At 38.4% G+C, this 24,737-nt stretch overlaps 1 protein-coding gene across 1 annotated transcript in view; it reads right to left on the bottom strand.

The window, feature by feature from the left end:
- Positions 1–632: 632 nt before the first annotated feature.
- The window catches only part of Mgam (maltase-glucoamylase), a 113,112-nt gene continuing 89,007 nt past the window's right edge, over positions 633–24,737 (bottom strand). Inside the window, exons 44-65 of the mRNA XM_031381069.1 lie at positions 23,771–23,925; positions 22,584–22,752; positions 22,260–22,356; positions 21,176–21,288; positions 19,863–19,988; positions 18,754–18,882; positions 18,398–18,508; positions 18,054–18,116; positions 14,014–14,148; positions 13,513–13,600; positions 12,568–12,706; positions 11,443–11,576; positions 11,291–11,325; positions 11,083–11,199; positions 10,592–10,740; positions 9,871–9,955; positions 8,674–8,730; positions 6,410–6,534; positions 5,379–5,467; positions 4,317–4,357; positions 3,587–3,757; positions 633–1,522 (exon numbers count right to left, since the gene is read on the bottom strand). Coding sequence (XP_031236929.1) covers positions 1,448–1,522; positions 3,587–3,757; positions 4,317–4,357; positions 5,379–5,467; positions 6,410–6,534; positions 8,674–8,730; positions 9,871–9,955; positions 10,592–10,740; positions 11,083–11,199; positions 11,291–11,325; positions 11,443–11,576; positions 12,568–12,706; positions 13,513–13,600; positions 14,014–14,148; positions 18,054–18,116; positions 18,398–18,508; positions 18,754–18,882; positions 19,863–19,988; positions 21,176–21,288; positions 22,260–22,356; positions 22,584–22,752; positions 23,771–23,925 — 2,403 coding nt within the window. The 3' untranslated portion in view covers positions 633–1,447. The remainder of the gene's footprint in view (positions 1,523–3,586; positions 3,758–4,316; positions 4,358–5,378; positions 5,468–6,409; positions 6,535–8,673; positions 8,731–9,870; positions 9,956–10,591; positions 10,741–11,082; positions 11,200–11,290; positions 11,326–11,442; positions 11,577–12,567; positions 12,707–13,512; positions 13,601–14,013; positions 14,149–18,053; positions 18,117–18,397; positions 18,509–18,753; positions 18,883–19,862; positions 19,989–21,175; positions 21,289–22,259; positions 22,357–22,583; positions 22,753–23,770; positions 23,926–24,737) is intronic.

Genomic DNA, 24,737 nt, shown 5'->3' with positions numbered 1-24,737 from the left:
ACAAAATAGCTTTTCAGTACAAAATGGAAGATGTGAGGAAACATGCATTCCCATCTGACACAAATTGTATTTTCAAAAAGAAACACTAAGGTTAAATATCCCATTTGAGCTTTCTACATGCTTTCTTTTTATTTTAATTTTCATTATTTTTATTATTTTTCTTCCAAGTCATGTTTGCCATGCCATACATTTGGAGGATAGAAGATAACTTCGTTGAGTTTGTTTACTCCTTCCACCTTTATGGGTTCTGAGGACTGAATTCAGATCATGTGGCAAGTGTCACCCCTCTCTGAGTCATCTTGACAGCCCAGCTATATATTTCTTTATATAAATTTTAAGTAATGATTTAATCAATACAGATGTAGCTCCTGTTTTGTTTTTGTCATGGTTGATAGATTACCCACTACAGTAAGTGCTATTATTCTTAGACAATATTCCTAGCTTGTGAGAAAGTCATTACCAAGTTGTATGGCAAGGTGGCTGATTAGAAACCATAATCTCTTCCTTTACCAGACTGCAGGAGCTCTCATGGCACAGCAAACAAGAGAGACAAGCTCAGGTAAGTCTTCTGAACACCAGGAAGCCTAATGCCAAAGTGAAGTCCCCAAGAACAAACATGACAACACTGAGAATGTCTTTCAAATTCATTGCTTTATTTTTCTGTGGCATGTAAATCATAGACGTTTATGTAAACTGTTGTTATGTACATGATATGGTCAACAAATAAGATTTATACACTTTAAATCACACCTCTATAAAACAACTTATTTTATACATCAATGCCTTCCTTTAGCTCTCTCTACTTAAATCTCCCCACAGCCTTCCCGAATGTTAATAATTTCTCCAACCCACTATTCTCCTTCCAGTGAGGTGACTCCTTCTCCCCTTCCCCCCGCCCCACACAAGGCTCCCTCCAGAGGATGACTGTTACTCTTGCTGTTGCCTACCTTTGCTTCACATCTTTCATGATTCCTTCCTTCTCTGTTCTTTTCCTTCATCCTCCATTATACTCTCAGTATATTGGTCTCCTCCCCCAGACCACCTTGCAGAAGTTCCTCCTGCATACTTCTTAAGAGTTGCTTAACTTTAAATAGGAGCTGCCATGACAATATTTCTGCTGTATCTTTAGGAAAACATTTGAATCCCCTACACACACACACACACACACACACACACACACACACACACACACACACTTCAACATGAATCACTTTCATCTTCATGCTTTCAATGAATGTCATGTGATGAACCATATATACCACACTAATTATATAGATACAGTAGAGATAGTAACTTTGGGAGTCATATAGACACACAAAAAAATAACAAAATAAAACCATAAAATATCCTAGCCATACTGGTAATGAAACAATTGATGATATACAATTATTATATCACTATGAAGTATAAGCAATATAAATCTGTTCATAGTATCTTGCTTTAAAAATTATGAAGAGTTCCATGTCAGTGACTTGAAAGCATGCAGGCTGATTTTTTTGTCTGCCACATTGACACTTAATATCTGTTGGAACAAACAAAAAAGAAATGTATTGAACATTTGTTATCTAAATTTTCTGTACACAAACAAACAGGGTACAAGTCATTGAGCCACATGGCCTTGGTGCCAACTATTTTGTTTTCAGCTGAAGAGGATTCCTAATTCTTAGAGTGGAATGATTATTCTGTGATAGGAATGATTCCATGCACAACCACTGAGAACAAGAACACAGGCAAGCTAAAAAATGTGCCCTGTTTTCCTCTCTTCTGCAGTCTCCTAAGAGCACTCGCTCACTGCCTGGGAAGTCTAATATTTCTGCTTTCTTATGGCAAACACTTTACAGAAGCCTCATCATGTGAGAAAGTTTTAACTTGTCCATAAATAAGTTCACAACAGAATAAGGGAAAGTTCTTTAAGAGATCTTGTTAGAAAAAGAAACACTTTAAAATTATAAAATTGAAGAAATCTTTTTCCTCAGGCCAAGAAATCATAAATTGTTCACATTTAGAACACACACACACACACACACACACACACACACACACACAGAGAGAGAGAGAGAGAGAGAGAGAGAGAGAGAGAGAGAGAGAGAGAGAGAACACCATGAGAAGAACTGTTTCCATTTACCACAGCACAAAATAACAGGTCTTGGGACTGAAATATATGAATCCTGAGTTTCTAATTTTAGCATTCATAGGATGATAAAATGTCTGTAATAAACAATTTTTGAATTACTGCAAGCTGTACACATACCATAGAATGATTCCTGTTGTCTACATAGTGGGAAACATCATTGTTAACACTAGTGCTGTGAATGTATAAGCTACAAACCATTCAAAGAATGCCTCAGGAAGGAGTTTATAATAAGATCAAGAAAACATTGGGTTAAAAATACTAATGTCTAATATGTGTTTAGTGATCTGAGAGAAAATGTCAGACAAAAGTGTAAGAATTATTTAACTCTTAGGATCTGTTTATTTTACTTTATGTAGAATTGGAAATCTTTTAAAATAAGTATTATATCACATATAGCTGTGACACCATTCCAGTCAAGCTCAATGCCCAGTACTAGTTGACCCACACAAACTTAACTCAATGGGTTAAAAAAACAGAATGAGAAAGAAAACATGATGTTGGGTGGTTAGGGAGGTAGAGGAGGTTCTAGGAGGAGATAGGGAAGAGGGGTGAACATGATCATTAATAAAATGGTAAGTTTACCATGTTCCAATAGAAGGCTACATGTTCAAAAACTATGAAATACACAATGAGATAGATAGATAGATAACAAATAGATGGATCATAGATGATAGATACATAGAGAAACATATATACATACATCAATTATACATAAATGCATAATATATACATTGATGCATAGATAAGACACAAAAGTTGGGTGGGTAGGGCAGGGTGGATTCATTTGTGAAAAGTTGGGAGAAAGGGTATATAGTATAAGATTCTGAAAGAGCCAATAAAAAATGATATTAATCTCCAACTCATGAGGTTAAGCTATTGTAATACCTCTTTATGTTCAAGTTTTCTTTGATACAGAGTAATTATGTATCTCTACCTAACATTTTCCTCCATAATATCATTTAAAATATTAAAATATTGAGATAAAACTCTAAGCCTCTGGAAATTTCCAAGAGTTTCCATAAATTTAAATTGAAAAAAAGTAAGAAAAAATTGTTTCATTGTTTTATCATTTTCTTTTCTTTCCTTTTCTCTTTTCCTTTCTTACTCTTTTCTTTTCTTTCTTTTTTTGTTCCTTCTATATTACACTTTCAGGAGTGATCCAGCTCTTTTCAGAGTAGTTGATAATGCCTGAAATTTGACAAAATATTGTAGTTTTAGCTATTGGAGAATTTGGTTTCTGAGACAGAATGAGGAACAAGTGTCACTAAGGTTTTCAGGCAAGATGATAGATGTGGAAAGTCACCAATGAGATTTTCAATTCCAAATGACAAACTTGTTTTTGCTTTATCTCCCTACTGCCCACAGATGACACTGAACACAGTGGCTGGAGGAGCATTGCACAAAGCATCCAAGGCTTGGGAAATACCACTGGGCTTTCCAATGGTTACAAACCTGGGTTGTGGGGTCGTAGTGAGAGATGACTTCTTCATTAACATTGTTCCAAGAGATCTTCACACTGGTAATGGAAGAAGTGCTCAATCCCCAGATGTCAATGTAGCCTAAATACAAGGGTGCTGTGCCAGTGATGTAATTGTTATGCATTACATGTGTCTGCAATGTATTCTGCCAAATTGAAAATAAAACAGAAAAGAAAAAAATATCAAAATAAGTTCAATTTTGTTTTGGGCATAAACGTAAGTCATTTATGAGACAGCCTGAGTCAATATCTTATGTTCTCAGAATGTGAAAGCCATGACGTTGGTTCCATGTACCCTGCTGCTCTGCCCTGTCCACTTTGCAAGCATCAGCCCAGTCTCTAGGGTAATGTTCTAGTTTAAGGATAGCCTTTACCTCTAAGTTACAAGTTTCAAATATCAGGAAATATATATTCTACACATGGAAAGGTCACAGCGTATGAAGAGCATTTAGAGACAGCACAGGAAAGAGAGCTAGATTACATAGAAAGATTACCCAGCTGTACAATGGTGCATTGAAAACAGCTACTAGAGTAGGTTCAAACATTTCTAGGGAGCATAAGATACTTCCCTGTGAGGTTTGAAGGAAGGAAAAAGATGAGCAATAAAGAAATCTAGGAAGTACATACGTAGCACCCTTATGAGATCCACTATTCTGCCAAGACAGCAGAAGCCTACACTTCCTTTTTGGTTTCAATCACACTCACCTGGCTGACAGAAAACCTGGCCAAGTAGTACTGATCGATATCTGCAAACAGACAAAGGGTCAGATGTGAGCTGGGTCTGTGTTATAGGCTTCAAATTGCCGACTTTCTTAGCTGGCAGTTGGGGTTACTTTTGTTGTTTTGGTTTTTTGTTTTTCTTTCTTCATTACAATAAGTTTGCTTATGCAATGGATGCTTTCTCTATGGAAGTTAGTCAGGTTCTAAACCCAGCCCCAAATGGACATGGACTTTTGAAATGAGGATACAGATGCACATGACTGAGAGCTAGCTCATATAAAAACCACCCAATCCCACTTTAAGTCATTTTTCTTACAATCTACAAATAGCCCCAAATCTCCCTAGCCATCTCAGAATTTCCAGATTCTTTTTGCTAGAAACACACATCCATACATGTAAAGAAGTCCACACTGGGACTCCTGCCTTGTTTTGTTTTGAGTGATAATGGGTGGTTTTGAATGTGATCTTGAGAAAACATAAAAGAAAATTTCTGGGAAAACATGGTGTTTGGTAATGTGGTAGAGGTAATGAAAAAGTCAACTTGCTAGGAATCAGCTCCTCTCAGGGCTTCCTCTGCCTCCCCCAGTGCTGAGTTCTTCCTCATTTACTCCTTACTCCTATGGGAACTACTGGCTTCTAAAACTGTGCTGTCCATAGCAGAAGGCACAATAAAAACTTAGCTGTATAAATTTAAAGGAATATAAATTAAATAAACTTCAGTTTCTTGGATGCTCTTCTGGTGACATTTTGAGTGTTCATTAGACACCTGTGCCTACAGCTGTATTGAGCAGCAGAAGCTCCTTGTGACTAAAAATTCTACTGTGTCGTAAAGAGTACTTGAGTTGTCCTCCAAAGAAGTTACTAACTCCCATAAACTCATGATGGAAAGTCCCTCCCATAAACAGTACATTTAGCATTGTCTCAATCATGTAGTTGTAGAACGGCATAAATCTCATGAAAGTTTTTCTCAGCAGAAAGGCAGGAATTTAAGATAATCAAGAATCTCACCCATGATATGGTCAGGAATTCCAGCTATCCCCTACTTACTGATTCTTTTCCCATCATCCCAGAAGAGCCAGCCTTCAGCAAGTCCCTCATCATTCAACGTAGCCCTGAGGCCCATCAACTTCTGACGGCTGTGGTGAGAATGGGGAGAAGATTAGCTTAAAACACAGTCACAGTTACAAGCCAACAGGTTTCACAGGAACAAAGGAGCAAAATGAAGTTCTTCCTGGAGTGGAGAGTGGGTTCTCATATGAGAAGACGCTGAGCAGCAGCTCTATATGCATGTAGAAATAGCTGGACCATTGCATGTCCTAAATGAATGACATCACCAAAGCATCCAGGGTTCCTTTCCAGTTAGGCTCTCAAACTAAAAGCACATAGCTGGCTTCCTTCAGGCTCCTTTCCTGAGACTGTAAACCTCTTTCATGATCCATTATCTAAACCACGTGGAGGACAAATGGATCAATTCTTGAGGTGTGATATCAGGTCCACATGGATTTCAGTGAGCAATTTCCAACCTTTTCCTTCACATAGCTTAATTATACCTCCATGTCCTCATCATCCATAGAATGGAGATGATGGTGAGTCTCCACTCATTTTCTCATTGGCAACAGAAAAATAGAAAATCATGAAACATAGTTCTTACTACTGGCACAGTCTACGGATTCCAGCAAGAATTTACTTGAGACTAGTAACTGATGGCTTTCTTATAAACTCACAACAAGTTCTCTTAAGTATTTTTTAAGGTAAATCAGCCTCAGGTATCACTTCCCAGTAATTGGTTGAAGGTTCCAGAACTATAAATTATTACTACCCTCATTTTAACTTATATTATGGCAAATGTCACTTCTAATCTGCAGTTTCACACACACTGATCTATAACAAGTTCATAAAAGTTGTTTAGAGTTCAGAGTTTTAAAAAAGCCCAAATATAATCATACAAAAGAGAAAATTAAGTGTAAATATTTTCAGACTTCAGAGTTTTACTCAAGGGATGAGGAGTCTTCTCCACACAAGGGTAAGCTTACTACTACGCAAAGCAGAACCCTAGTTTCACCCCATCCCCCACTCACCTTGACTGCGTGTTCATGGCAGGTTCCTGCCAGGGCAGAATGTAGCCCCCACGAATATGAAGATTAATGTACTCAAGAGGAGCTTGCAAGGTCTTCCATTCTCCCTTTGCATTGATAGCTACACCCTGTAGGCAAAAGGGAGATGATGAGAGATGCACCCATCCCAAGCAGCGCATTCAGCAGAAATCCCAACCACCTCCTGAACTTGTCTTCTGGTCCCCACCATTCAGCACATACCATCTATACATTCTGCATCCAATTGCTCCATAGAAAGCATCCAAAAGATTTGTTTCTATGTCTTTATCTTTGAATATATCTGTCTCGTCTGACATCTTTACCTTGCCTCATGTGGCATCTTTATCATTCTCATTTGCTAACTCTTATCTTGCCTCATGTGAAATGAATCCTGCTTCACATGTGAGAGTTGTACTGTGACTTGAGTCAGAAATCTCATGTCCTATATTTCTCAACTATGGCAAGGATTCTTGGTGTTGATACCATTAATAGTTTGGATCAAATAATTATCTGTTATGAGGCTATACTGTGCTTTTTCCTGACTTGGAATGGTGCATCTGTTCTAGGCAACCTGGTATCCTCTGTTCCAAGAAAGTCAGCATACCATACCAAATTTCCTGGGACATTCAATAAGTATAGCATACCACAGCCCAGAATTGGTGGACTCAAGCAATTCCCTTGCCACAGCCTACCAAGAAGCTGGAACTATAGGCTTGGGGTATGGTACTCAGCAGTTTTTTCATGGCCTTTTTAAATGTTAAGCAGCACTGTTTCTGCCCACTAGGGGATAGTGGTACTAGATCTCCAGACTCTACATTGTATTTCCATAAAAATATTTGAAGATCAAATATTAACACATCATTATGGCGTTAACTCCAAATGGAAACGTACCTAACATTATAAATCCTAGAACTTAGCAGAGAGTTTTTCATTTCAGCAAAGCTATGACTCCAATAGTCTACTAAAATGCCTAGGGTATAGACTTTAAGGCATCTCCACTCTCAAGTTCAGGTCTAAGCAAAAGCAGGGCCTCCTTTCCAGTGAGAGCCTCCCTTAAGCTATCTATCTCAGGTGTCTTCCTGTTTAGCCCTAGTAGAAGTCCTGAAACATTCAGAAAGACTGTTAAAATACAGTACTGTTAAAATCAACATGCAAATTCAAGACCATGTGAAGGCCACTTAAGGGAAATAGCTACATTCTTCCTCCAAGGCCCTCATGCCAGACTGAAAGTTGACTCTTAGTGTATGTCCACCTGTAAGAGAAGCTAGCTAACAACCAAGAAGAAAGAAAACAATTTAGTTCTCCTAGGACAGAGAAGCTCCTTGCTAAATTTTGACCCAGATCCATTGCAATGTCCTTGAATGAGAGAGGCTAGGGCAGGCTCTGCTTCTGCTCTTCCTGCTCAGGAGAGATGGGCTAGTTAGAGGACAAGGATGCTCCTATCTTTTAATTCTCCCCTAAGAATTAAGCTCTGTCTTATGTATGTCACCTCTGAAGAATCTTCTGGATACCCTTCCCTGTCAGCTTCTCTCATATTATCATTATGGCCCAGATATCTGCAACAGAGAGCCCCTGTGGCTTCCTTTATAAGTGAACATGTATTGTTTGGACATGTACTTGAGGGCTTATTTACTACATAATGATTTAGAAGACCTTTTCAAGAGTATCTATACCAATAGTTCTTTTCCTGTGGGTCATGAACCCTTTGGGAGTCAAATGACCTTTTCATAGGGGGCAACTGAGACCATCAGAAAACACGGATGTTTACATTATAATTCATAACACTAGCAAAATTACAGTTGTGAAGTAGCAATGAAAATAATTTTATGGTTGTGGGTCACCAAGACATGATGAACTGTATTAATGAGTGCAACATTAGGAAGGGTGAGAACCACTAATCTATATTATAGAAGCATATGTTTATAAATATACAGAAGCAAAAGCCTCTATACTAGAAGCAAAAATTAGTTTATGATACATTTTCAAGAAGTGACTAATCCCATTGTGCTTAGTAATGTCACACAGGAAGATAAAATGAGGCAGGCACTGACTGAGAGGATTTCTATGTCATGTCAGCTCTCTGGTCTTGCTCTAACCCCACTTTAGAAGATGAGAAAATATCCACCACAAGAAGTAAATGGTTTGTGCAAAACAACTGCACATGGCAAGTACTTGGTGTGAGATCTGTCAGATACAAAAAAAAATGTACTGTATGGTTGTCAGGTTGTATAAACATTTAGAAACCTTACCGTGTAGTAGTCATACCAGCGGGCTCTGGGAAAATATGCTGCAACCGTCCTGGCATTCTGTAATTAAACACAAGCAAGGTGTCAGTAGTAGAACTGTGGTCTAGGAGAGAGAAAACAATACACATAGAAAGAAGTTAGCCTTGAGTCTCACTCTCTTGAAATCAGCAATAACAGGAAGGCCACTTCATCCTACTCTCTTTACATGGAAAGTTTTTTCTTTTTATTAATACCCCTCACAAATGTCTCTTGGATTGTACAACTTGAATGACCATTTCCTTATAATAATAATAAAAAAAAAACACCCTAGTTCCTATCTAGAGAGAAAAACACTCACATTTGGCTAAGGAGCAAAAGAAAAAATTCTAGGTATATAAGATTTGAGTAATATTAAACAACCAGTCTTTAACTAGAAACCCAACCATTCTCAAAGGATGTTTAAAATAAAAAAGATTTTAGCTGCTTTCAAGTTCCCTTGCATAAGAAAGAGCTATGAGATGCACACACTGCTATATACCAGTTCACCCAACAAATTTTATTTTAATGGTGAGAAGATTGACTGCTTGCTTAAATTCTTTTTCTACAGTCACCACCTAACTCCAAGCCCCCTATACTACACAAGGGAAAGCTTATATCCTCAAATACAACACAAAGTTATTTATCTTCTTCACTGTCCTGTGGAGCAGAATTGTTAGGGTAACTTCAGAGATAACTTGAGGAAGGTCACTTAAGTGGTTAATTTTGCTAAGAAAGTTGCCAGAATTTAGGGCTGACTCTTCACAGTTCTAAGAAAAATTGGTGGAACCAGGATGAGTGGAGGAAAAAGGAGTTGTTACAGTTTTTTCCATAACTGAAAAGACAGAACTTTCTGTCTCCACCTTGCCCATAGTAGAGAGGCAACATAAAGAAAAGAGGAGACACATGTGAAGAGCACTCATATGAGGATATGTCTCTGAGTCCAAGCTATTAGAATCAGTGGTAAACCTTTCTACTATGAGAGGATAGCATGCTCTGCTCCAGGACATAATGGGTATCCTAGTTTCACCTCAATTGCCAGTAAGACATTTAATATTTCTTGGCTCAGTTATAAGAAAGAAAAAAATGGAAAAGGTGAATCCCCAACATACAGGCCTTCTCCTCTCTATGATTACCCAGCCTGACAGCTATGGTCCTTCTACTCTCAGAGGCCTCCATACTCACAGGCTCCAGCACGGGGCTGACTAGGAAGGCTGGGCCCAACAGGAACTGTTTGTCTATATTCCAGGTCTCCCGGTCTGACACAAACCTAAAAATGGAAATCAAAGTGTCACAATCAGATCCCAATAAATCCTCAGCCTAAGATCCTGAAGAAATCCTCAAGTCTGAACTCAAGCCAGAAATGCCGCTGAGCCCATCAGCATCTCTATTATATTTTAATCAAGTCATATAGACCACAGTCCCTATAAGTCACTTCTACCAAACCTCAGAAGGAATTTGGCCATATTATCTCTATAAAATAGCTCTATCCCTCGTCAGCACAGCATTAAATATAAGGATAGGCCTCATCCCCCAAACTCATCCATAAAACACACACTTTAGTGATATTGTTGCATTTGTAAACATAAATTATAAAAGATAAGATGTTTTCTGCATGTCCCAATAAAGAGGAAATTATGGTATTTTATTTCTTATCATTTAAAAACTTATTTTGTTAAAAAAAAGTCCTATCCAAGATCTGTGGTATGTATAAAATTCAGTTATAAGAGGGAATAAAGTATTCTCTCTGCTTAGAGAGCCAAGAAGAAAAGGGGCTGATGGTTTCAATTGTTGAATATTGTTTCATTTGTTGTTTCAGTTGTTAAAAGAATTGTTGCATTGATGCCCACCCAGCTGGTTGAATGAGTCATCCAGTTGGTCAACAGAATTCCTGCTTGAAACTTACTCATGGAGAAGAGGCCGTACAACTGTGCTGCCCTCCATGTGAGCCTTGTACATCAAGGTGTAGAGATATGGCAACAGGAGGTATCTGGTCTCCAGCACACCTCTGGAAATATCCTCGAAGGTTTTATTCCAGGATACAGGGTCTTGTCTCTACAGGAAAAGAGTGTTCAGAATCCAGCTGTTATCTCTCAAGGGACTTAGGGTCACTGAAAGCTTATCCCAAATATTTCTACACAACTAGACTCAAGAATATTCTTAGTAGTTGAAAAACAGCCACAGCTTTTTCATGAAAATGACTCCATAAAATATTCTTATGAGACATAAAGAAAATTCTTTCTAAATATAAAGAATCATCAAATAATACTGAAGAATATGCATCATAGGAATGAAAGCTTAATGTCTTTGAAGATTTCCCCAAGGAACACAGACAACAGGAATGCTCTCAGAAACCAAGGTGGCATTTCAGTGGCAGATAAGAAGCTGACATCATACCCTGGTCCCGATGGTGTTATGGTTCCTGGAGAAGGGGTAAAAGGCACCCAGCTGCATCCAGCGAACACACATCTCAAACTCAGCATCGTTAAAGAACCCACAGATGTCTGACCCAGTCTGAAACAACATGGAACAAAGTCAGCTCTTGGTGTCTTCTAAAAGGTACTGCCACCTTCATGGGGAAGAGGAACATGCAAAACACACTTACATAGGATATACCAAAGAGGCTGAAATCCATCATGCCTGCAATGAGAGATGCAGCAGGATCAGGACAGGACATTCTCTGCCTTGTCCTCCCCCTTCACCAAGGATCCTACTCCCATCACTGCCTGCAAAAACCCTTGGGCACAGCCCACATACCAATGATGGATTTCCCCAGCTGGTCCCAGGCAGCTGTGTTGTCTCCCAGCCAGTGTCCTCCCCAGCGTCCAGAAGAGGGGAATGTGGAGCGGGTGATGACAATCCCTCTCTCTCCTGTCACCTCCTGCACAGCTCTGGTTGGGAAAATAGGGAGGTAAGTTGAAGGTAGGACAGGAAGGACCCAGATCACGTTCTCTGGAGCCCTAGGGCTTAGGGTCCTGATGGCTGATGAGACAATAGTTCTAATGCTTTTTCCCAGTAGTCAGCTAACAACTTCATCCTGTGGTAAACCCACTGCCCCAAATATTAACCAATCACAAGATCTATCTATTTATCCATTCAGTGCTTGGTTTTCTATAAGTGGTGAGCTAAAGGATAAATTCCCTTACTAGACTTAAATCATATAAGTTGTATGATTCATTGAGGTCACCAAGTAGGACTGTGCTAATTCAGTAAGCTACCCTAAGATCATATAAGAAGAATAGCTAAAAGTCTCAGTAGATATGATTCACTCTTAAAAGAAAATAGATTATAGTACTCTGTTTTCCTTTTGTCTCATAACTATTGTTATCACATCACCAGGTACAATGCATAATTTTTTCTGTACCTATGCATATGATCCTCAAAAGGACAATTAATTTCTCAGTGATGAGACACTGCCATATTTAAACCTGATTTCTCAGTCGTAACGAAAGATCTGTCTCCATGCAGAAGCCCTCTTTAGTTAAGAAATAAGACTTTCTATATCAGTAGATCTCAACTTGTGAGTCACAACCCCTTTGGGGTTTGAAGGACCATTTTACAGGGGTCACCCAAGACCATCAGAAATATGAGATATTTATATTGCAACTCCTAACAGTAGTAAAAATATAATTATGAAGTATCAATGAAAATAATGTTATGGTATCAATGAAAATAATGTTATGGTTGGGGAGTCACTACAACACGGGGAACTGTATTAAAGGGTCACAGCATTAGGAAGGTTGAGAACCATTGTTCTAGACAATTAACCACTAAATTCTTCTTACTCTCTCAAATAGAAAATAGAAGAAAATACAAGGGAGTTACACCAGTGATGGGGCATCCCCACTGATAATGCCAACTGCAGAAAAGTGTGTCACTTACTCGTAGGTGGGTCTGGTCTGGGACCACCCATACAGGTTGTGTACATCATAGTGCCGCACCTGGGTACCATCTGGAAGGATGTGCTCGCCCTCCATGCACAGGGTCTTACTGCTCAGGCCCCTGTCCCTGGCTTCCAAATCTGAGGGAGGATTTAAGAATGAAAGGCAGTTCTGAATCTTCTCATTGCTGGCCTCTTTTCTGTATTCTAAAATCTGTATCATAAGACTAACATGACAACCCCTGGGTGTATCCTTCTCCCTAAGAGCATGAGATCAGTGGTCAGCACTGAACTGCAACATTCCTGTGGGTGTTTTCAACACCAAGTCCGCTGGAGAAATTGGTCGTATAGGAAAGCATGCAAGTTACCACAAACTCTGGAACAACTCTCAACTGGATTTTTAATGTACAAATTGTTTCCTATAATTCTTGTAAGAATTGTATCCCTGATATAGAGTTTTCTGAATCTTAGCACAGAAAATTGAGATTCAGAAGTATCACATAACCTATGGAAGGTTACACAACTCATAGAATAACTTATAAAACTAATATATAAGTACTACAACTCTAAATTTCCTTGACTTCCTGAGAATGGGAAGCCTCTTCTAAATAATCATAAATATGAAGAACTAGCAAATTTATCTGTTAGAATCCCTTACAGATATTACCACTGTTGGATATCTTCTGTACAGACTCTTGTAATTTGTCCAGAGGTCTAAGTTTTTGAGCACACACAAGCATACACACACACACATACACACACACACACACACACACACACACACACACACACACACACACACACTTTTGTTTGTGATTCCAGTATACTACATCATCAGTGAGGACCTGTCCTTAGTGGTGAGGACAGGAATTTCTAGCTGCTAGGCTCCAACAGAGTAGATCTTTCCAGCCATTGTTCAGCTGGTAGAGAAAACTCAGGGTCCTTACGTGGCATATAGGGAGGGCGGTTCAGGGTAGCATCACTGCAGCCGGAAGGAACTGCCCCGTTCACAAAGCTGGAAGGTTCATTCATATCCTACAAATGTCAGAGATTGGTTTACATATAAAGATACTTACATCTACTCAGAGACACGGAGGTAATGAATAAAGCATCCAACCTCTAGTGATCCCGATAGATGCTTCCCAGGGAGAACCATCATCTTCTGTGGGATTGGGGGGGTGGGGCTTGCTAGAAAGTAAAACTAACCCTCCAGGTCAGCAAGCTTCTGAAAACTTTTCAGTAACCATCACCAAAGCTTTGCAGTAGGTATTTCAGAGGTCCTAAGGACTAAAGAGGATCAAAACTGCCCCAGCCTCTGTCAGACGAAGTACAGAGTAGTACACCCACAGTCTTTTTGAATGATTACCATCCTCTGGACTGTACAAAAAATTCTCACAATCACTCATATATACACTCACACCTATCCATGTATACACATGCACACTTACAATCCACAGGCCATCAAACTTTAAGCTCTTTGCAGGATCCTGTGTGTTGCTGTGGAGTTCTTTAATCTCCTTTTTCCACCACGTGGCAGTTGAATTACGGAAAAAGTCTGGGAAGGCCACATAAGCTCGGTATTGCTACAAAAGTAACAAAATTTACCTATCAGAAATGAACACATTGGACAGCAAATACTTCCTAAGAATGTAGCTCAAATAAACTTTTGTACTATGTGGTGGTAAACAGTGGTAGCTAGAATAATATATTCTCAGCATATTTTAGAAATATTACATGGGAAGATAAATGAGCGTAAACTACATAACTTCCTTCCTAATATTCATAATGATCTGCAGACTGCTTTACTTCTTCATATCAATACTCTGAACTCACTATTTCATGTTATAGATTCCTAATCCTCAAGTTGACCCCCATTTCCTAATGACTCTCCAGAGAGAAAGAAGAAGCCAGTGAGAATGTATAAGAAAGAGGCAAGACATATTTCTGGTACTGAATGCCAAATTGGTAAAAAGAAAGACTTTTCACTTGGAGCAAAGGGTTAACAATTCATATCAGACAGACTCCTATATATCTCTGTTACTTATGATTTCAAAGAGCAGATAGAAACTATCATTTTATGCTAATCAGTGTAAAAAGATTTGAGAAGTAAGCTTCACACACTCTTTCTCTTAATCTGCTCTCAAATAATAAAACCAAGGTTCATATGAGAATTGGATCCAGGGTATTACTCCTTAATTGCATTCAAAGCTTTAGAGAGCTAGAGCTTTGGTTAGTATTTTTAGATTGATCTTTGTACTGTCTACCAGAATTATCTTAGAACCTGAGAAGTAATTTTAAAATGATTATAAGTTTTCATTGATTTTTTTCAATGAATTCATCCCAGTCAGAAACAACAAGTATCAATAAAATCTTATATACCATTCCACTGTTACTCATTTTAGGATGTTATGGCCTTTGGTATATTTTAATAAATGACCTCCCCTATGTTATTCATCATGTTATGAGAGCCAAATTGTTAAGAATCAGAGAGCCAAAAGTAACAGAGTGGAAACAATAAGAAGAAAACTTAGTCTGGGGGCTACAAGTACACAGGGTCCAATGTCTAGACACAACACAAAAGAGGAATGCTCTGAAGTAAACAAAAAGGCATCAGGATTCAGAGGTCTTCAAAGAGGCAAGAGTCCATTACACTGGGGATCTTGATGAATTGCTTTCTGGTATATCTTTTTGTGAGAAATGGATGCAAGACAGAGAGATCTTTACGTGACAAGAGACCAAGCTCAGTTGGTGAGATACTTATAGTTTGGAGGGGGAAGAGAAAATTAATATGAATAAATAGGAGTTATAATCTATATCTGAGCCTAAACTGAATCCCTTATGGGATACAAGTGGGAAATTGGGCTGGCAGTATTTTATTAATATATGTACAGCTTTGATGTTCCTTACCTGTACACTAAAAATAACCCACCATTGTCCAAAGAGCTGGTTCTGCCTTATTTATTCTATTATCAACACTTGCCATATTGTATTTGTCCTCCCTTTAATGGGTCTTCATTTTCTGATGTCATGAGTCCACCTATATGACTAGCCCTAGGATTGTTTACCACAGTGCACTACAAAAATACCAAAAGGTATTTTCTGGATCCAAATCTACACTTAAACATTAAATGTTTGAGCCTCGATGTCACAAGCCTTCTGTTCACAACTTTCTTAGCTGGTATGTTTGTTTCATACATGTCTCAGCAATGACAGACTGACATCAGTAATCTCTTCCTCAACAAACTCATAAAACTGATCTTGTAAGATACATGTTGCTTATGATTATTCAAATGCTCAAGAGTCACTTAGGATAGGCTAAATATTTTATGTGATGTTTACTGAAGTACTTCTTACCAAGCCTGATTTAAGGCATGAGAATTCTTTGAGAAAAAAACCTAGATCAGAGCTTCAGGATTCCTGGTCATTACATATTCAATGTTGCATAGTATTCACCAGTTATGCTATCAACATTATTCTCAGATTATCAGAGACCTAAAGATTAGGGTCCACATTGCTTTAAAGGCTGAGGGAGTATAGATGTTATAAGTTAATAGCCAATCCTATGATTGATGAAATGATACCTCTACTAATGTCAACAATTAAATCCCATAGAACCAATGTAATTGAATGTCTCTGGACTGTGTACCCATGAGCTTGACTGAATTGTCAGATTCAAGTGATCCTCTGTGAGAAGTGATGAAAAGCATAGGAGGCTGGAAAGTTTTCTCAAGTTTTATCATACAGTAAATGATAGATGGTAGATAGATAGAAATGAAGAAAGAAAAGAAAGAAAGATAACAGGAAAACAGATCAAAACTCATACAGATTCTTGTTAATAATATAAATCAAACATAAATTGAGCTTAAATAAATTATACCAATAGTTGAAATATACCCTAATCAGTTTCTGTTATCCTCTACTGAATATACTATAACAGAAAATAAAGATGTTCAGTCTAATATCCATTAAATCCAGTCCCAAGTGTGAAGATTTCACTTTTTATCTACAGCAAGTACTATTGATTTCCAAGGGATCAAGGTGGTCAGAGATCAAAAGCCAGTAACTAGACATTACTGGCTTGCACTAATAAAAATTCTACCTACTGGAGCTATCTCAAGTCTGAATTCTTGGCCCACAGCCATATTAGCTCTATGGAATATATGACTTCCTCTCCAGGACTGAACTTGGCTTTGAAAACCAATTTCTCTGTGGAAAGCATGGATATTGGTCCTAATTCCTATCATCCCCATTGCTGGTGACTGCAGTTTTCTCCTACATCACTGAAAACCCTGAGCATTGGCTAAAATCTGTACTTGAATAGTTTCCCAAAGAGATTGTGGCTCTGGGCTTTTGTGTATGACTAATCTGCAATTACAACTACTGTGCTTTGTCCCCATAACAATGTTTAACTGGTTAATTCTTAACCCTAATATAATTTTTAGACATTGTAAGTTATATTACTGATTGAGACACAAGCTTCTTCACTTAGTCACCTCTGATTAGGTGTCCTAGATAAACAGAGCTTTTCTTGGACTTCCCCGATTCTCTAGGCAAGTTGGAAAAGAGAAACACACACACACAAGTACATGCCTGTCTGGAAAGAATAATATGGAAGAAGACTAAAGGTTAGGTCAGGTACATGTTCTCTAGGGGTTTCCTACCCCACCCTAAGGACCCTGCTCAGATATTATCAGACAATCAAACAATTGAGAAGAAACCAAGCAAGATACACACCAGTCTGTTGGGCAAGCATCTTGGCCAGAAAAGGGCCAGAATACAAACAGGAGCAGGAGGAACCACATATTCATTTAGGCAACTAGTACATGCTAGTAAAGCCCAGGGGGAAACAGGTTCAGAGCCTAGTGTATCTGGATCATTTACAAAAAAGAACTTGCTCCCAGAAGAACGCAAATGTATAATTCAGTGCTAGACTAAAGAGGTTGAAAACAACACTGAGACCCATAGAAGAGAGGGAGTCAGAGGCAGGATTTATAAGTATGAAGGTGGAGAAGACTATCTGTAGGGGGAAAATGTACATAGAAAAAATGTATAATTGATAGAGACAAAGGTTGGAAACTATTTAAAAGAGACATCCACAGAAAAAAAGCAATCTTAACAATAAGAAACACAATTCAGAAAGAAAAAAAAAACTCTTAGAGATATTGCCCAATTGAAAGGCTGTGGACCTCTGAATTCTGACAATTGTGGACTTGAAGTTACCACTATGTCTTTAATAACAATGGACAAATAAATGACTTACATTCTCTGAGTCTTAGACCTTAAAAACAACATTATTGACATCACAATTGGAGATGAAACATAAATAGGAAGAAAATGTGTGAGGTCATCAGCATATGAAAGACAGGAAGGACACATGTCACAAGAGTGTCATCACCATGCTCAGTAGCACTAATGAGAACTTCTAGAACTCTGGCTTCCCATTCAAGATAATTCTGACTATATGCAAAAACTACAAAGGGCCTTTTACCTCCACTTGACTATCCCAGTCTAAAGACGGGTCCACAGTGATATTAGGGTAATCAGGCCAGACCTGTAAGCAGAAACAGAAAAGATCAATAGAAATGCCTCAGACAACTTTTCATACACAGAGTTTCCTATAAGCCACAGTCCTACAACTTCAGTTTTCATGTAAGATTCTTATATAGAGAAGTAGATTCCATGAAGCTCTTAATTATTGTCAGTAAATATTGGCTGTAAAATAAAAACCAAAACCCCAATGACCAAATGGACTAGGTGAAAGCCACATTTCCAAACATGTTAACAAGTTCCTGGCCCAGGATAAGAATTGCTCAATGAATACCCAGTTCATACCTTTCCCCAGACAATGCTTCCTTTATTGGGATATCTGATGAAGACGTCATTCTCCACACCCTGGGTGAAGGCAGGGTAGGGCTCTGTCTCATTGCCAGAAATGGCTGGGTCCTGAAATCAGAGCACAGTGCAGGTGGGAAATTATAATGGAAGACAGAGTGGTGGTGAGGGTTGAAGGGTTGTTATACCCCAGTTTCAACTTGCACTGTAGTTTCCATGGATCCAAGAAATACACTTATATTAATTACACTTCTATCTCTTTCCTAGAACCGGAAAAGTCAGAGAGCCTAAAGTGATCCCCACATAAGTCCATCCATTGTCCCACTCACAGCCCACACATTCACACAAGGACTAACCAGAATGAGGATGACCCGCATCCCGTTGGCCTTCATGCGATTGATCAGGGCTGGAAACCCAGAGAACTTGGGGCTCAGCTTGAAATCCAGCTGCCTCTCCATGTAGTCAATGTCTGAGTACTGCACATCCTGGGATGACACAAAGAAGAGCAGCTGATGGTAGAGCCAGTCCAGGCTCTAGAAGAGAATATCCCTGTCCCAATCTAGTGATGTGATATTATGGGTTTGGTTTCTGGGATAGTTTTCATTTTCTTTTTCTCATGTGACTTCACCCAATACCCAAACTAACATTTATCTAACATGAAAACAGAGTAAGATGAATGATAAATCCTGTCTGGAAGGACTGTTGTAAATATAAATAAAAGCACTATTAAAACATGCGCTTTGAAAGCTGATGTTGTAGAGCATGGTTATGGTGACTTCCCCCAGCAGGCTGCCCCTGGAATCAGTGGCTCTTGATCATGGGAACTGTAGCTATGTGCTCATAAGACATGAGCACTAAGTCTGCTGTAAGTCAATGCAACACAAAGCAAAACCATACAAGAACTGTAGAAAAGCAATACTGAGGGCAATCAGACACAATTTTCTCATTAAGATGATATATTTAACTACCTACCTACTTTGCTTTAATGACAATAAATGAAGAACAGAACAATATATAGACAAAATAGATTAAATATGAAAAAAAGGATCCCCTTTCAGGCCTATTGGAAGCCTCTTGCACTCAAATGAGGGAGGATGACTCCACATGAATTTCCTTGGAAGTGAAGCCAAAGACTGCATTTATTAGAGCTGTGCTTTGGGGTCTGGGAATGTTAAAGCCGTAACAACTCTTTACAATGGTCTGACTAATTTGGGTTCATTTTTTTACTTGGGTTCATTCTTCTTAGTTAAGAATAAGTACTATTGAAGAAATCTTTTATTGTTATGAAAAGAACCTTATGACCAAAGTCCTTGAGCTAACAGTAGTTTTTCAGTCTTAGTCTAAGACATCAATGCTAAGATCCTCAGGAGCATGGATACACTATAGTATGAACAGACTCCACACAAATTTGGTTAGCTTTGAGGTTGCAGAGACAGCACACCATGACAGTATAACAAATACATACATAGGGGATCTTCTTAGCCACCATCTCATCATACAAGTTGGCAATCTCAGCATCATTCTCATATCCATAGCGACACAGCTGGAATCCCAGGGACCAGTAAGGTACCATCACAGGCCGACCAATCAACTAGAAAACAGACAGAATGTTAGAACTTTTGAGAAGAAGCTGGATGAAAGTTGGATATAAAGTCAGAATATTTTACCTAAATTTAGACAGCAAATTCAAATACAGAAAGTATTGGGGTAGGGGACTTTTCAGACGTCCCTGGACACTCTACAGAAAACTTCTCAGAGGATACTTTTAAGGAATTCTGAAAAACCTGATTTTATTCATATTTATTTCATATATACAATTTACATATAATTTAGACATTTAAAATATAACACAGAGGAAAATAGCTGACTTAGAATGTAGCCTCTAAGTTTTACTGACTGTGTGAACCCTGACAGATATGTGATGTTTCTATGCTTGTTCCCTTACCTGTAAATAAGATATAATAATAGGATCGAACTTGACTAAGTAATAGTATACATGACATGCTTCATGTGCATTAAAAATAGATGCAGTAGATATTTCATTCATGTTTGTTGATGTTGTAACTAACAATGATATTATTCCCCATGGCCATGACTCACACCACCACTGCCAATACAATCATCATCTTTATCATCACATTATAACGATCATGACGTTGTCATGATGGAGTCTTTGCTGTAATAACTCCTATTGCTATCACAGACATAATCATCATCACCAACACCATTACTACCAAAAGTATAATCACATCTAGCACTCCCATCACTAACATGCACCCGATTATTACACTCCACCCAATATCCACTCTGCGACAACCATTTTCATTAGCGATTGTCCTATTTACATACCACCCATTACCACAATAATAGTCACCATCCTCACAATCCCTTTCACTAATAATATTAGCACTTCCTTCAGTACCACCATCCCTCATCACACCATCAACATCACCACTACCATAGCTCTACCACACCATGGCTCCAACACACTACCATAGCTCCATACTATCCCCATAACGTGTTACCACAAATATTCTGCTACTCTGCAATAATTGGAGAAAGCATAACTTTAATATTTATAGGAATATATCTGTTTCCCATTATTCCATATCATATCTTCCTCTGAGAAAGAACAATAAATTCAGGTACCATATGATAGTCACATTATATGGCAATCCTGTATAGCAGAGTTGGAACACATTATTAGTGTATGTATACACACACACACACACACACAACACACACACAAACATATTTCATAAATAAATTTCTTCCTACCTCTGTGTATTGCTGAGTGACAATCTCTGGAGTTGGGCCTAAGAACACATAGAAGTCCAGAATGCCCCCTATGGTTCGGTATGTCAAGGCAGGCATGGGCTGGAAGGTCACATCTGAAAACACAAGAAAATGACATCATGCTGAAATCCTGTATGTTGAGAGCAATGACCCTGAAATCACCCCTTTCTCTCTCTTCTATCATGACACATGGACTACAGATATTCGGAAGTAGTCCAATATAGTATTAAAGAAGTTAAATGAAAGCTTTCACTAGCTGCATTGCATTGAGGTTTGGTCTTTTGCTATGTATTACAATGCTAAATCCTGGCCCCCAAGGCCTGGTTTCCTCTAAGGATGAGGAGATACATACATATGCTATGTAACCTTGATACTTAGTTTAAAACTATTGGTTGAATAAAAATACCTACAGAATATACCTGGGCAGAAGAGGGGTAGGCATTGTTTTGATTGCCAGGCTTGGGGTCTGAGGCAGAGACCACAAAAGGAGAGAGAGAAGGTGAAAAGAGGATGCCATAGGATAAGAGATCATGAGAACTGGCCATGAGGACTGGCCATTTGGAGTAAAAATGGCCCAGGGTTATATCTGGGAAGTCATATCTCGGAGTTATTGACAGGAAAGTAGACAAAATAACCATAGAGGGTTGATGTTTGCTCAGCTTTAGTGTTTATTAAAGAATTGTAAATATAAAATACATTTACATATATGATACATATAAATATATTAATATAAATATATATTAAATATAATAAATATAGAGAGTTATAAACATAAAGTTTTAAATCTTTTATCTGGGACCTAAAGGATCTAAGCTGGGGTAGAAACCTCTGATTAATATGAAATATTTACTATAACAGCATTGCAAATTAAAAGTTCAGTAAATCACATACAAATTAAATATATATAAAGGGTCAATAAGAAGGAAAACTGAAACCACAAAGATTAATTTGGTTTTTAGACAGCTAAGTCAGATTATTACACTCCACCCAATATCCACTTTGGATACATTCTAAAGAAACTGAGAAATGATTGGCACACGATAAGAGGACAGAGGTGTCATCCTACCCATGGCATTGCTGTTCAACAAGAGGACTCCATGGGCATTGCCATCCTCCTCCAGACCCATGTAGTAAGGGTGGACACCATAGGAATTCTTCTTGTTCTGAGAGTCATAATGGAAACAAAAAAAAAAGATGTTAGGAGACTTATGCATGAGAAAAAACTCCATAGAAATTAGATTTCTAAGTTGAGTCAGCTTCTGTTAAAAACAGAGGGAGAAAAATATGACCGTTTGCCTAAAAGTAAAAGGGAACAATAAATAGACATCTGTAAAGAAGTACAAGACACAGACTGGATGGAGAGGACAGAACAAGGACCACAAACACTTACCCCTGGAGGCTCATCCCTGGAAAACATGCCCCATGTATTCCAGTTCATGTCTATTTTGAAGGTTGTATGCTCAGTTTCCCCAAAGCCATAGATGTATGTGGAGGGCAGGCGGGTGGAGATGCGAATGAACATGTCATTGAAAGTGAAGCCAAGGAGCTGAGAGTCCCAGCTGCAAAAGGAAAAGTAACATTTTTTGCAAAGGAAAATCAGCTTCCTAGTAGTTTCTAGGCACTGCCTTTGTAAGGACCAAATACCCTTATATTTTCACCCACCAGAGTGAAAATATAGAGTCTCAACCCAACAAAATAGGCAGTAGGCACAATCATCTCTAAGTCACCATTGATTGTTCTCATCCACTGTGTCCATACTTCCCTTTACTGTTATGCACAGTAGAAAGTAAAATCATTTCATCACATTCCTACTGCATACTCCACATCCACTCCAAGCTCTTGATCCCTGATGGTCCTCTTTCTATATGTAGCCAGGCCTAGGATATGAGCACTGGGTACAACCCCACTCTATTGCTCTCTTGCTGCTTACATCTCATGAGAGCCTCCTGTGGAGACTCCAAGGCTGACCCTGTTCTAAAGCCCATCTCTACCCAGGCTTGTCTCTCATCTTCATCCTCTTAGTTATAGGAATGAAATCTCTCAGGTAGAATTGATAAATATTCTCCAGCTGATGGCTTATATAATGAATACACTCATACATGCAACTGCCTTACTAATTGCTCTTACAGTATTAAAGATTCCCTCTATAAACAGAACACACTTCCTCAGATGTGGAGGTTGGAATGAGATATCCCCCATAGTTCCATGTATTTGAATACTTGGTTCTCAGTGGGGCACTCTTTTCCTCTTTGCAGTTCAAGATGTAAACTCTCAACTTTTATGCTGACATCTCTGTCTGCTTCCTCTTCACCATCAGAGTCAGACACTCAGAAGCCATAAACTCAAACTCTTTTGTATGTTCTCTTGGCCATATTTTTTTGTTTGTTTGAATTTTTTCTGTTTGTTGTTGTTGTATTTAGTTTTGTTTTTTATCACAGCCATAGAAAGTAACTGATACAACATGGATCTGAACACAGGCAATATGATACTTAGAGCCAGGATGGCTTCAAGGAGAATGGAGCTGGTGAGGAATACTTAGAAGAGCAGTAACACAGACTCAGACCAGGAACCACTTACATTACAGTGCCTGTACTCTTCCGGCGAATTTGAATCCCAAATGGATTCTCCTTGATGACAACATCATAGAGACGGCCTTGAGGGGTGCTGGATGGAGCACTGGGGATGTTCAGAGGGACAGGGACTTCATATCGATTATGGTTGGGATCATAAATCTAGGCCGGAAGAAATCATTTCATGTAAAGACAAATGTGTGCCATTACATGGTATTGCACCATACAATTAAAAATGACATTTGAAGATTTTGGATTCCTGCCTCACAAAATTTTAGAGGACTGTAACACCAGATATCCTAAGTATACTTAACAGATCACTGCACAACATATAAATCTGTCAAAGCATGACATTAATAATGTAAATATTCACAGTTATCTATCATATCAAAAAAACACTTTGCACAAGTAGAGTACTTTAGAAATACTCTTATACTCAGGATACTCTGAGCATATTTGACAAAGACTGGATGTTCTAAGTTTTGTCTTCTCTAACTTTACAACACAGGGCTTAATCAACCTACCACAGAACATTGTCCAATGTAATAGCTTAATCTGAGTTCAGGTCTCATTGTTTTGGTCTCTAGAACATTTGTTCATCCATTTCAAAATTGTGATTAGCATCAAACCTCATTCTGAATTTGGTATGGGATTTATACACATGATATATGGTTTTACATATGAATGTAAGGGACCTGAAAAAATGGAGTTGAAAAAAATCTATTTTGATTTCAAAAATTCCTGCTGAAAATGAAATATAAACTAAGTAATTAAGGATCCATATTTTACTGTTGGTTCAATAATAATTCATGGAAATAGGAATTAGTTCCTATTGGCCAAGGTTATTACCATGAAACCCTCATGAATCATGGAAAATAGTGGACAAGAACTCAGCACAATTGAAAGATATGATGAGCTAATATAAATTCTGGAAAAAGAGGTTTCTGGTTACAAAGAAGAAAATTATTTTGGGC

This window comes from Mastomys coucha, unplaced genomic scaffold, assembly GCF_008632895.1.
Source record: "Mastomys coucha isolate ucsf_1 unplaced genomic scaffold, UCSF_Mcou_1 pScaffold20, whole genome shotgun sequence".
NCBI classification, from domain to species: domain Eukaryota; kingdom Metazoa; phylum Chordata; class Mammalia; order Rodentia; family Muridae; genus Mastomys; species Mastomys coucha.
The sequence above is the reverse complement of the archived record's forward strand: the minus strand, read 5'-3'. Positions and strand labels throughout refer to the sequence as shown.